Source organism: Martes martes, assembly GCF_963455335.1.
Source record: "Martes martes genome assembly, chromosome: 9".
In the NCBI taxonomy this organism is placed as follows: Eukaryota; Metazoa; Chordata; class Mammalia; order Carnivora; family Mustelidae; genus Martes; species Martes martes.
Window position 1 is genome coordinate 12,549,630 of NC_137896.1, and position 12,827 is coordinate 12,562,456.

General features: G+C 58.6%; 1 protein-coding gene across 3 annotated transcripts in view; it reads left to right on the plus strand.

Moving 5' to 3' along the window:
- Window positions 1-12,827, plus strand: part of SULF2 (sulfatase 2) — a 113,399-nt gene that overhangs the window by 85,530 nt on the left and 15,042 nt on the right. For all 3 annotated transcript variants that reach the window (XM_080814444.1, XM_080814446.1, XM_080814445.1), the window contains exons 6-10: window positions 4,838-4,988; window positions 6,775-6,950; window positions 10,246-10,374; window positions 11,663-11,719; window positions 12,219-12,348. In XM_080814444.1, coding sequence (XP_080670570.1) covers window positions 4,838-4,988; window positions 6,775-6,950; window positions 10,246-10,374; window positions 11,663-11,719; window positions 12,219-12,348 — 643 coding nt within the window. The remainder of the gene's footprint in view (window positions 1-4,837; window positions 4,989-6,774; window positions 6,951-10,245; window positions 10,375-11,662; window positions 11,720-12,218; window positions 12,349-12,827) is intronic.

A 12,827-nucleotide genomic window follows, 5' to 3' on the forward strand; every position in this document is an offset into this window, starting at 1 on the left:
ACACGGTACCGAACCCCTGAATAGTCACAACGACCCTCGAAGTATGATTTATCCATTCCTGTGTAACGATTACCCTGTCACTGAGCAGCCAAAACCACAAACGTGTATTCAGTCACAGTGTGTGAGTCAGGCACCTGGGGGCGGCCTGTCCGGAAGGTTCTAGCGCCGGGCCTCCTGCGGTTCTGATCCAGGTGTCAGCCTGGGCTGCAGCCACCTGCGGCCAGCCTGGGGCGCTCCCCCACGGCAGCCCCTCGGCACCAGCCTCTCCGGAGGGTTGTTTGGGTGTCCTCACCGCATGGCAACCAGTAGTCTTCCTTTAGAGCAAGTGATCTAAGATGGAGGAATGGACTGGGGGGCCTGGGGTAGGCAGAGAGAGGTCAAGTTAGAAGCCGGAGTCTTTTGGACGTAATTTAAAAATGACACACCATCACTGTGCTGTTTTCTCGTGGTCGCACAGACCAGTGCTGCCAGTGGTGGGGGGCGGGGGGAGACACAGGGTGTGGATGCCAGGAAGTGGGGGCCATCGGGAGCTACCATGGAGGCTGCCTACCACACCTGGCATTCCCAGTTCACAGATGAGGAGACCGAGGCACAGAGAGGCGAGGTAACTCGGGGCCGGGAAACCACAGAGCCAGATTGGATCCTGCCCCCAGCCCCACCTCCCATCTCTCTACCCACCCTTCCATCCTCCTCCCTCCAGCTGGCTAGTAAATTCTGGAAAGTTCTCTCTCTCCCCGCCTCCAGCCACCTCCCGCTTAGCAGTGAGTGATACCCAGCAGCCCTTGCTGTGACATTGGGGCGACAAGGACAGGGCAATTTGGAATCCGCCTGAATATTCCGGGTGTTTAATTGTCATTATAATCAGACTGTGTTGCCCTCCTCGTCCCCTCGCTGTAATTACTTTCTGACAGCGCCCAGAGTGGCTCCGAGAGGAGGAGGCAGTGTGCTCACCTCCCGATCCCCTGGTCTTCGGGGAAGAGATTGGACAGATGGTGAAGGGCGTTCCAGGGGCCGTGGCGTCCCCTCGATCCCCTGCCCGCAGCCCCGCCTCTCTGCACACCTGAGTTGCCCGCCCGCACCCCCAGCCCGCTCCGAGGGGTGTGGGCAGCTGAGTCCCACCTAAGGAGACGCCAGGGGTGGGGAGCGGGGCGGGGGCAGGTCGGCTCCGCTTCTGCGGCTTCTCCTTTAAAAGAGGTGCAGGCATCCCTCCCCCCCCAGCAGCCCTCGAGTTTCATGAGATTGTTTGACATTGCCTGCTCATTTATTTTCCCTTTGAAATGAAAATTATAGAAATTGAACATGAGGAACGCCTGCTATTACTTACCCAGAGAATCCCCGCCGCCTTATGAAGGAGGGGTGTGTTTGGAGGGCTCTCCTGTCTCTGGGGTATAATCATTTGCAAAACAAAACCAAAAACCAGAAACTTCTGCAGCTGGGATATTTAATTATGACAGTCAAGGGGGGGGGAGTTGTGAGGAGGAGACAGGGCCCTGCTGGTGGGTCAGAATTCTAGATCTTTCTGTCCAGAGGCTCCTGTCCAACTGCTGCCCAGTCAAGCTGGATGTCCCCTTCTTGACGTGGGCCTCGTGGGCTCTCCCAGACGCTGCCTGATGCGGGGCCCACACCACCTGCCCGGGGCCCCATCCCACTTCCACACATCTGGGCACACACATGAGATGCAGAGACACGCAGACTCACACGAACACATACATGCCCACACAAACATACAAAGATACACATAGATACACACGTAGATACCCAGACACACACAAAGGTACCCAAATGCACACATAAACACGAACACCACACCCATGGACACAGATACCCTCGCAGATGCACACATACGCACAGGCACAGATACACAGACACAAGGATACAAACAGATACCCAATACATAAACACAAGCACAGGTACACACAGATTACATAGACCCAGACACACAAGCGTGTAAACGCAGGTCCACACCCAGACACAGACACACACGCAGACAGGTGCCCACAGAAGCATACAGAGACACCCCAACCCCCACCAGCGCCCAGAGCTCCCTTTGAGGTGTGGCGTCCAATGGTGGGGTCCAGGCCTCGCGGACAGCCAGGAGGCGGTGGGTGTCAGGCCGGCTCCAGGGGCACAGTGAGGGGCGGGAGGCGTGTCCTCCTCCCCAGCAGAGGGGAGCGGTGCTGCCTTCAGGCCTGTGGGGACACACCACACATTCCTCGGATGCTTGAGGAGGTGAGGCTTTTCGCCCTTTGTTCCGCCAGCAGCTGGGTTCCCGTGAAAATGCCACCTCCTCCCTGGAGGAGCCTGGCCTCCTGCGGGTGACCAGCAAGCCGGCCCGGGCCTGAGAGGGGTCCCCAGGCCCTGCGGGCTCCCAGCTCTGAGATCCTGAGGAGGGCTCGGAGAAAGGGCTCCAGCAATCCTTCCACTGCGGGCCCGACACTCACCCCTCACTGTTCTCAAGGGCAGACACCAGCCTAATAGAATCTAATAGATTCAGGGATGATTGCTCAAAATTGCATCCTGGAATCCGGCCCCTTGGGCCTCCGGGAACAATTTTCCCATACCGCCGAACAGCTCCGAGGGCGTGTCTACGCAGCCCCTGCCCCCAGCAGCTCCCTTCCAGCTCCTCGGTGGGGGAGGGGGGCTTGTTCCTGGGAATGTTCTACACAAGGGTCAGGCCCTAAGCCGGCCCACAGGAGAGCCAGGCCTTGCCCTTGATCAAAAGAGGCGGGTGGGGGGGGGGGCCCGCTGGATTTAGCGGTGGGAGACCAGCCAGGTGCTCAAAGCAAAGTCCAGAAGGAATCTCAGGCGTGACTCACCCCCACGCTACCCAGCTGCGGTCTCCATAACTGTCAGCAGCGTCATGCCCTCTCCCCAAGCACCCTGAGACTCTGACACCCCGGGGCTGCAGATGTCCTGGTGGGGCAGGTGAGGCACTGGGAGCTTTCTGCCCTGTCTGCAAGGCCGGCTCGCTCGCCTGCCCTCACCCCCCTCCCCTCGCCACCCCTTACCCCCCTCTTAGCCCTTTTGAAAAGCCTTTGTCTTCGGTCAGTGGAAACACAACCTTTATTTTCAGCTCTGACTGGGGAGGGGATCAGATCTGAGGGGAGCTAGACCAGCACAACGGATGCCACATTCTGTGGGGTGAAGAGGGCACTTCTCATCAGCGGTGCACCCCACCCGGGATACCCCGCACATTGGTGGGGTGTGCCCGGGGCTCAGAGCCCGGGGCCTGGTGTGAGCTGAGGCGGCCGGAGGTGCTCCTGCTTTGGGACGGAGCCCTAGATGACTAGAGTCACCTGGAAAGTGCCAAAACCATGAACCACATAGACCTCCTTTGGCCAAGGAGGGCCTTGGCCAAAGTTACGGCCGAGCCCGGACGGACGGGAGGGTGTCAGGGAGGGGACTATATTACAGAGGCGGTGGGTGACCATCGACCATAGCGGCTCCTGGAGTTCCAAGCCCAGCTCTGCCTCTGGTGAGTTAGTCCCCTTGCCGGGCCTCCGTGTGGTCACTGGGGCAGGAAACGGGCACCTGCTCCAGGGGCGGTGAGTGGTGAGGAGAGGGTAGGAGGTGAACCCTCCGAGCTGTGCCCCGTCCGCGGAATGTGGGAGGTGGTCTGTAGACCCCAGAGGTTCTGGTGATTTGCTCAGTATGACAGGTCATCACAGCGGACCCTGTGACAGAAGTGCCCCCCCCCGCCTGCCCCGGCTGCACCGCCTGCTTGTGGGCAGGTACCCCACGCTTCTCTGACCCTCTGTTTCCTCTTCAGTAACTGGGAGATGAGAACAAACGGGAAGAGGAATCGTGACAAATGTACTTTCAGGCGCCGTCCTCACGTGTTGGGCCATACATCCATGACTACTATTGACTTGATTTTTTAGATTTTCTTTTTTTTTTTTTTAAATAATCTATTGCAAAAGGAAGCTCTGTAGTCGTGTCTTCGCCACAGTAACCCTCCCTTGCCCGAGGTGACTGAAAGATCAAGGCTAAGCTAAGAAAGTGGAGTTGGGGGGCCCATGCCTGCTGGAGGCTCTGGGCCTGAGCCTCTCCCCGCCTTGAGAAAGAGCAGAGCGGGCCGCCTGGTGACTCGGTGGGTTGGGCCTCTGCCTTCAGCTCAGGTCCTGATCTCAGGGTCCTGGGATCGAGCCCCGCATCGGGCTCTCTGCTCCGCGGGGAGCCTGCTTTCCCCTCTCTCTGCCTGCCTCTCTGCCTACTTGCGATCTCTGTCTGTCAAATAAATAAAATCTTTAAAAAAAAAAAAAAAAAGAAAGAAAGAAAGAAAAAGAGCAGAGCGAACTGCAGGAAGGTGTTAGGGGTGTCGCACCAGACTGAGACTGGGGCCTGGTGCAGTGGGCCGGCTGGCAGAGCTGCGCCGGGAAGGACTGATGTTCTCACTGTGCGGCTCCGGGTCACTTAAGGCTGGGTGACCCCTGGTCCCCCCTCGTGCACACCCCGCGCTGGGGAAACGCTGGTGTAAGGCTTAGCAGAGCCCCTGATGCGCCACTGAGGCTTCCCCAGATGGGCACTCACGCCGTGCAGGAGGCTGTCGCCCTGAGGCATGGGGGCCTGGGGACTTGGAGGACTGCAGACCTGGGGGGTTAGGGGACTGGGGATCTGGGGGGCTGGAGGGTTGGAGACCCGGGGGCTAGAGGACTGGGGACTTGGGGGCTAGGAGACTGCAAATTTGGGGAGCTGGAGGGCTGGGGACCTGCAGGGCTGGGGACTTGGAGGGCTGGAGACCTGGGAAGCTGGGGGACTGCAGATTTGGGGAGCGGGGGGCCTGGGGATTCGGGGCAGCCCCGCACCCGGCCTGACTGAGCCACGTGTTTGCCCGCAGCACGCCGAGCTACAACTACGCGCCCAACCCTGACAAGCACTGGATCATGCGTTACACGGGGCCCATGAAGCCCATCCACATGGAGTTCACCAACATGCTGCAGCGGAAGCGCCTGCAGACCCTCATGTCCGTGGACGACTCCATGGAGACGGTAGGCCGCCCCGAGCTCGCAGCCCTCCCCGCCCTCACCCTGTCCCGAGCGCCACCAGCTTGCGGAGGAAGGGAAACGGAGGCAGAATGAGCCGGCAGAGTGACAGCCCCGGGGAAGTGGCGTGAGCGGTCCCAGCAAAAGCCTCTGCCTTCGTGGCGCGTAGGAGCTCGGCCGGTTCCGTTTGGTACATTTGTAGCAGCTTTACTGAGACGGAATCCACGTGCTGTGTTGTTCCTCAAGTGCAGAGCCCGGTGGTTTGACTGTGTCGCAGACTGTGTGACCAGCACAGTCAACTTTAGGCACGCTCATTACCCCCACACGGGAGCCCCGCAGCCCTCAGCCATCACCCCCGGACTGCCTCACCCTGGGTCCTCAGGCAGCCGCTAACCTGCTTCGTGTCTCTGCAGACTTGCATGTTCTGGACGCTTCCTAGAAGTGGAATCCCATGACATGTGGTCTTTCGTGTCTGGCTGCCTTCACTCAGCATCACGTTTCCGAGATTCATCCATGTGCTAGCTCACATCTTTCTTTTTATGGCTGAATAGTAGTCCATCGTATGGATATACAAATTTTTTTTACTTTTATTTATTTATTTGTGATAGAACGAGAGTAAGAGAACGAGAGAGCACAAGGATGGGGAGCGTCAGGCAGAGGGAGAAGCAGACTCCCTGCCGAGCAGGGAGCCCGATGCGGGGCTCGATCCCAGGACTCTGGGATCCTGACCTGAGCCAAAGGCAGGCGCTTTGCTGACTGAGCCACCCAGGTGTCCCAAAGGAGAAGCCGGCTCTCCAGCTGAGCAGAGAGCCTGACGTAGGGCTCAATTCTAGGACCCAGGATTATGACCTGAGCTGAAGGCAGGCACTTAACCACTGAGTCACCCAGGTGCCCCTTAAATTTTTTATTTATCCACAGTATTTTAAATTTTTTTTAAGAAGCCTCTGCACCCAGAGTAGAGCCCAACACGGGCTTGAACTCATGTCCCCGAGATCAGGAGTTCGGACACTTAACCAACCAGTCACTCTGTGGCTATACGGCTATTTAAATTTAATTAAAATCCATGTGGCGCCTGGATGGCTCAGTTGGTTAAGTGTCTGCCTTTGGCTCAGGTCATGATCTCCCAGCCCTGGGATCGAGCCCCGAAGCTCAGCGGGGAGACTGCTTCTCTCCCGTGCCTGCCTTTCCCCACCCCTCGTTCTCTCTCTCTCAAATAAAAATCTAAATAAGTAAATAAATCATATTCATTCATTCATTCATTCATTTAAAATCCATGCAGTTTAAAATTCAGTGTCACGGCTGCACTAGCCACGTGCAGGCGCCCAGTAGCCACATGTGACTGGCAGCCACCATCTCGGACAGCACAGGTACCAACCCCCAGCACCATGGAAAATTCTACTGGACAGCACTGTTGTAGATAGCAACCCCTGCCCCAGGCCACAGTGCATCTTCATCCCCTCATTCATTCATTCATTCATTCTTCCTGCCAGCAGCATTGGCGGAGTGCCAGTGCCGTGGGAATGCAGCAAAGAGCATGGTGACAAACGCTCCCGCCCGCGTGGAGCACCCCTGTTCTAATCCGGGGGCCCGAGGGGCCCCACTCACGCTGAGCCGCCAAGAAGGGGGGGGCGGGACGCGACGGCAGGCGGGGAAGCTGCAGTCATTCCAGTTACAAACGCCTCAGTCCCTGCAGCGAGGTGCCGCGAACACCCAAAGCCAGGAAGGGTCGGGCCCCAGGGCGCGCGGTGCCCTCAGCCCTGCCCTGCGCCCTCACCGCCTCACCGCCTTTCAGCTCTACAACATGCTGGTGGAGACGGGCGAGCTGGACAACACCTACATCGTGTACACCGCCGACCACGGCTACCACATCGGCCAGTTCGGCCTGGTGAAGGGCAAGTCCATGCCGTACGAGTTCGACATCAGGGTCCCGTTCTACGTGCGGGGCCCCAACGTGGAGGCCGGCTCGCTGTAAGTGCCTCCCCCACCCCCTACCCAGGGCCCCGCCTTTCCAGGGAGGCCTCCGGGCTCCACCGGCCCCCAGAAGGCTGAGAAGTAGGTGGCTCCAACGTGTGGCCCCAAGCCACTCCCTTGGGCGACACGTGACGTGGGCAGGTGAGCCTTGGTGCCAAGTGAAACACTGATTATGTCACCTGGGTGGGTTCTGACACATTTTATAGCCCTCCGCTGGGGAAGGAGAGACAGGGGGCCGTTAGCACCTGTGAAAACAGACTGTGCTGGGGCGGCGTGCCAGCGAGTCGGGGAGCTGGCCTGTGTGTGCGTCGCCGCCAGCGCGTGGGAAGGCCGCCTTGATTTCTGTCTGGCCTGGGGGATCTCTGGGGCGGCTGCCGGCAAGGAACCCTGCTCCCTCAGTGGGGGGTTGTCTGCCAAGGTCAGCTGGGGCAGCTCAGGCCACGGCACAGAGGGAGATGGTCTCCCTTCCATCAAGCATCTGGGACCCTCCCAGCCCTCAGCCAGCATTCTCCTTGGGCTAACCGTGAGCTGCCGTATCGTGGCAGCAGAAATGCCACACCTGGGGCAGGGGTAGGGTAGAAAGGCAAGTGATGGTAGCAGCGGCTTCTGCAGATCAACTGCACGTTACAGAGACCAACTCAGATGGCTTTCTGAAATGCAGATGAATTGCTTTTAAGACACTTACTTGACCTGACTTGCATCCCTTGGAAAGAATGCTTGGTGACAATTCCAGAAGGTGGGTTGTGTGGGTTCAAGGCTGGGCTGATTGCTCTCTGCCTGCCGATCTCAACAAATCCCTCCCCACCCCCAGATCTCAGGGTCCCCGTGTAAGGAGAGCGGTGATAATAGGTATACTTGTCTAGCTCTTCGGCCTGGGTCTGAGCCCTTTACAGCCACCACGTAAGCCATTGAGGGCATCCCAACAACCCTGTTGCTAACACAGATGCCACCATGACCCTGCTGGCTGGGGCATAGAGAAGTAAGGCTGCCCGAGGCCATGTGGTATGTCAGGGAAGGAGCTGGGATTTTAAGCTAGGCAGCCTCTACTCCTGCCGCTCAGAACCCTTGAGCCACCACTGTAAATCGAAGGAATGTGAGTCACTAAAGACTGCACAGGCATTGACATCATCCGTTTGATCAGCCTCAGTCTCCGATCTGGTTCATAGGACCCAAAACCATACCCCACATGGACAAGAGAAAGAAAGTGCTAATGTCAGGCTTGGGGCTCAAGACTAGGGTTCCTTTGGTTGCAAACATAACGCCCCCCCGTTCCCCCCCCCAAAAAAGATAAAAGGAACATAGGAACTAAAGTAACTGGAAAGTCCAAGGCCGCTTTGGCTTCAGGCATGGCTGGATCCAGCAGTCTCACAATAACATCAGGAAGCTTCCACTTTCCATCTCTCAGCCCAGCTTCCTCCAAATCATCTTCATTCTCAGGCAGGCTTTTCTCTCCTGGCGGTAGACTCACCTTGACTTGCAGCCATCCAGTTTAGGAAACCAGACAGTGGTTCGAACAGAGGCTGACTCTCACCAGCCTGACTTGGGTCACGTGTCCATCCATCCCTGAACCAATCACAGTAGCCAGGGTGATAGAAGACCTTGAGTGAGAGACCTAATCCATGAGGCAGTGGAATCTGAGTGGGGCAGGACACTGTTCCCGCCGAGCAGGGTGTGGAGGCTGGGTGGGAAAAGCAATCTTGTCCATCCCACCTAGTCCTGGGGAGCAGGGCTGCTGGCTGCCCTCAAGCCAACTCAGCCACTGGTTGCCAACATTCCACTCGGCGTCTGCTCCAGCTCCCTCCGCCAGACAGATTACACTGTCATGCCTTCAAGCCCTTCTACAACGCAGCCTCACCCCCTGTCCCCCTCCCAGCATGCCTGGCTACCTGTCCCGTGTTCTCAAGGTGCTGGGCTGTGGAGAAGGCGGGGGGGGGGGGTCGTCAAAGACAACTGAAATGCTAGGACCCAGGCCCTGCCCCTCAGCCCAGGGCATGGGGTCAGGGACCCCAAGCTGCCTTGATGGAGAGGGTTTCTGTGTGGCCATCACACATTCAGCAGGGGCCGACCCCCGCACTGGGCACTTCCCTCGAGCCCCTTACCACCACACTGGGGACACCACCGGGCAGAAATAAGAGACAAGAGACATGACAGACATCTGGTAGAGATAAATAACAAAAGTCACTAAGCTAGCACTTATTGAGCACCTACTGTATATTCTGAGTATAAAAGTGCTAGACGAGAGCATCTGCCTTGCAGCTAGAGTCTAAATGGGCGTGCACGGTAAACCAGAGCTAGCACTCCAGTATGTAGTAAATGGGGGCGATGAGGCCTCAGGGTAGGGGCAGGAGCATGAGGAGGGGTCCACGGGAAGGGCCTTGTGATAGCAATCTGTGCATCACAAGTCGTTGCAAACTGGGGCCCAGCTCAGCCTGGCCCTCTGCTTCCGCCGCACGCAGGACTTGGCAGGGCTGGGGAGGGACCAACTTCCCCGCTCCAGGGGTTGTTCAGGTACAAGCAGGGGACCTGAAGCCACACAGCCTGCCTCCCAGAATAGTCACCACCCATCTTCACTGGCGGTGGTGACCTAGGGCGGCTCGCTCCTTCTCCCCAATGAGGGGAGAAAGTAGACAAAGGGACAGCTGGCGAGACGAAGCATAGCCACTGTGTGACACCATGCCCTTGAGGGGAGGGGACCTCACAGAGGTGTGAATACTGGAGAGCAGGGATCAAGGGGCCCCCAGCGTCCTTGGTAATTGTTGAGCAGAGAACTCAGGGGGTGGGGGAAAGTGCTGCTCTGGCATCGAGGAAGAACATTCCAGCAGAGGGAAAAACAAGGGCAAAGGCCCTGAGGCCAGACACCGGCCTGGCCAAGAACAGCCAGGGGCCAGTGTTTGCATCAGAGGTTCAGAGACAGGTGTGGGGGCCGGTCCAGGGTCGAGAGTGGCTCTTAAAGGGGGGGTGTCCTGTGATCAGATAGTGGGAGGCAGGGAGGGCATCCCTAGCAGAAACAGCAGCCAAGTAGAGGCCTGTAAATCCCGGTGCCCTGTGGTATGTGTGGAGTGCACAGAAGGTGAGGAGTGGGGAGGGCCGGGGGCTCAGCTGAACGGGGGGGGGGGGGCTGCTGAAGGGAGCCTTGAGGGCTGGGATGCAGGAGAGGGACAGGATCACAGCTCCTCTACCTTCCGGGCGTGAGCCCCTGGCGACCTCCCTCCCTCCAGCCGCCCTTTCTCCCCAGCAAGGCTGGGGCACCCCTGCCCGGGTGGCCGAGTCCTTCTCTCCCCACCTCCCTCAGGAATCCCCACATCGTCCTCAACATCGACCTGGCCCCCACCATCCTGGACATTGCCGGTCTGGACATCCCCTCGGACATGGATGGGAAGTCCATCCTCAAGCTGCTGGATACGGAGCGGCCAGCAAATCGGTGAGCAGGGGAGCAGGCCGGTGCTGGGGGTGAAGGGGTCCCAGGCTCCCCAGACTGCGTGAACTCATGGCCTCATGGTGTGGGTCTGGGAGGGGGGGTGTCTCCAAGAGTCTGGAACTGGGGCTCTAGGGTCCCTGATCCCGACTCCTTCCGTGCCGTGGGAAAGAAGGAAGTTCTCGCTCTAAGAATCCATCCTCCCATCTGGATTGTCGCCGAGGTGACCCGTTGAGGACCCTCTCCGTGCTAAAACTGTGTAAAACTGCAAATAATCACAACCACAGCTGCGAGCGCTCATGAAGCACTTCCTTGTTCTGAGTACTCTGCAGAGGACTTCCCATGTTGATCATCACGGTGACCCAGTCAGGGAGGCATTACAGGATCCCCTCTTACCTCTTACCAGGGGATCCTGTATCTGAATCCCAGGGAGGTCGAGCGACTTGCTGGGCATCTCTCAGCAAGTGTGGAGCTGACTCCTCGGCGTTCAGACTCTAGGCTCGGGGCTGCACTCCCAGTCACCGTGCTCTCAGGCTTTGATGCCAGCTGGTGTGATGGGCCCATATTCCTGGGTGTCCTGGAAGCAGAAAAGGGAGTGGTGACGTGAACAAAACTAGGCAGGTAGGAAGGTGAGTGGAGTCTGGCGGGGACAGGCATGGCAGCAGCAACATCTGGCGGCCAGCACGGGGACTGCCCGCCGCGTTCACCGCCCCAAAGTGCTGACTGTTGGGAGCCCCTGCTTGCCCCTCCTGCAGCTCCCAGGTCCCCCCTATAGGGGGACCACCTCCAGGGAGCCTCCTCCCTTTGACTATGAGGTTTCCTGAGCTGTACAGCTGTAAAGTGGCATATTTGGGGCAGCCAAGGAGCTGGGTTGGGAGCCTGGGAGCCGGGTGGAGGCTAGAAGCTTCCTCCAGCTGCCCGAGCTCCTATCTGGGAAACAGCAGTCAACTGAAACTGTATGAAATGCACACTCAGATTGCAAAGCCCAACTGCAAAGGATCAAAGAAGAAACTCCCCCCGCCAAACCCCAAAACCTTTGACCCGGGCCATTTCCGCCCCGTGGGCCTTCCAACCCCGGTCTCTGGGGAAGGTGCAGCTCTGCTCCATGGGGTGGGCACACCCAAGCCTTCCCGGCACCCCACCGGGCCCACCCCCCCCTCCCCCAGCTACCCCCTGGAGCCCTGGGTCTGTACTGATTATGAACCAAGGTACCATTCCTGCCTCTTGGAGAATGGCGGGGGGATGCATGAGGCCCCCACATGGATGAGAAGTTAAAAATGTGCTGCTTTTCCAGGTTTCACTTGAAAAAGAAGATGAGGGTCTGGCGGGACTCCTTCCTGGTGGAGAGAGGGTGAGTGCCAGGTGCTGGAGGGGGCCCCCCACTTGCCCACCCCAGGAAGCTTCAGGCAGCCCTGCCTGTACCCGTGGTGCTGAAGATCTCGCCGGTGGGGACAGGAGGGAGACAACCCCTGAGGTCCCTCCCAACAGGGACTCGCTCGGATTTGTGTCCACAGCCTCCCCCCTGGCCCCCAACACGAAGCCCGCTTACTGTTCCCATGGCTGATACAGAACTTGTGCCTGGAGACCACATGTCCCCTCAGACATGTTTTCCTGCCTACACCATGTCTTAAATGTTTCCTAATTTATTGCCAACTCATGCCGTTTGGGAGATTTCTCATAAAATTCCCATTTCTTAAGCCTCTTAACAATCAGAGGATGTGGCCGGTGGGACCCAGGTCCCCCGGTGACAGTGCCCGGGGCCGCACAGGGCTGCTACATAGTAGGGGGCGGGGAGGGGCCCTCCTCCAGAGCCTGGAGGACAGCAGCATGTCCCACTCCCCGCCCCACAGCAAACTGCTGCACAAGAGAGACAACGACAAGGTGGACGCTCAGGAGGAAAACTTCCTGCCCAAATACCAGCGGGTGAAGGACCTGTGCCAGCGCGCGGAGTACCAGACGGCCTGCGAGCAGCTGGGACAGGTGCGGAAGTGTGGCCGCTGCCGGCAGCCTCCTGTCCTCCCTCCCCTCCCCGGGGCTGCCCCTCGGCCTGGCAGTCTGCAGACCCAGCCGGCCGGGGACCTCCGGGGCGTGGGGTTTTGCTGAGTGGGGCACACCGGGTGACACTAGGCGAGGCTCAGAAAGGGGCTCCTTCCTCAGCTCCCTTTTCAATCGTGATCCCATCAGAGAAGCACCCTGGGGGGGGGGGTGGGTCGCGTGGGGTTTCAGCCCCTCGGTAGCCCCCCCAACCCCCTTCCCCGGGAGGTGGCGGCCCCCGTGCGGTGTTCGCAGCCTCAGATACCCGGGTAGTTCCGTTGAATTCACTTTAAGGAGCCTCTTCATGCTGGCTTTCCAGTCAGAGGAGGAATAGGAAAAGCTGCCTTTTTAAATAAAAAAGGGTTTTAAAAAGTGAGCTGATTTCGAGAGAAGTGTTAAGAAAATTACAGCCATGTAGTATTTGG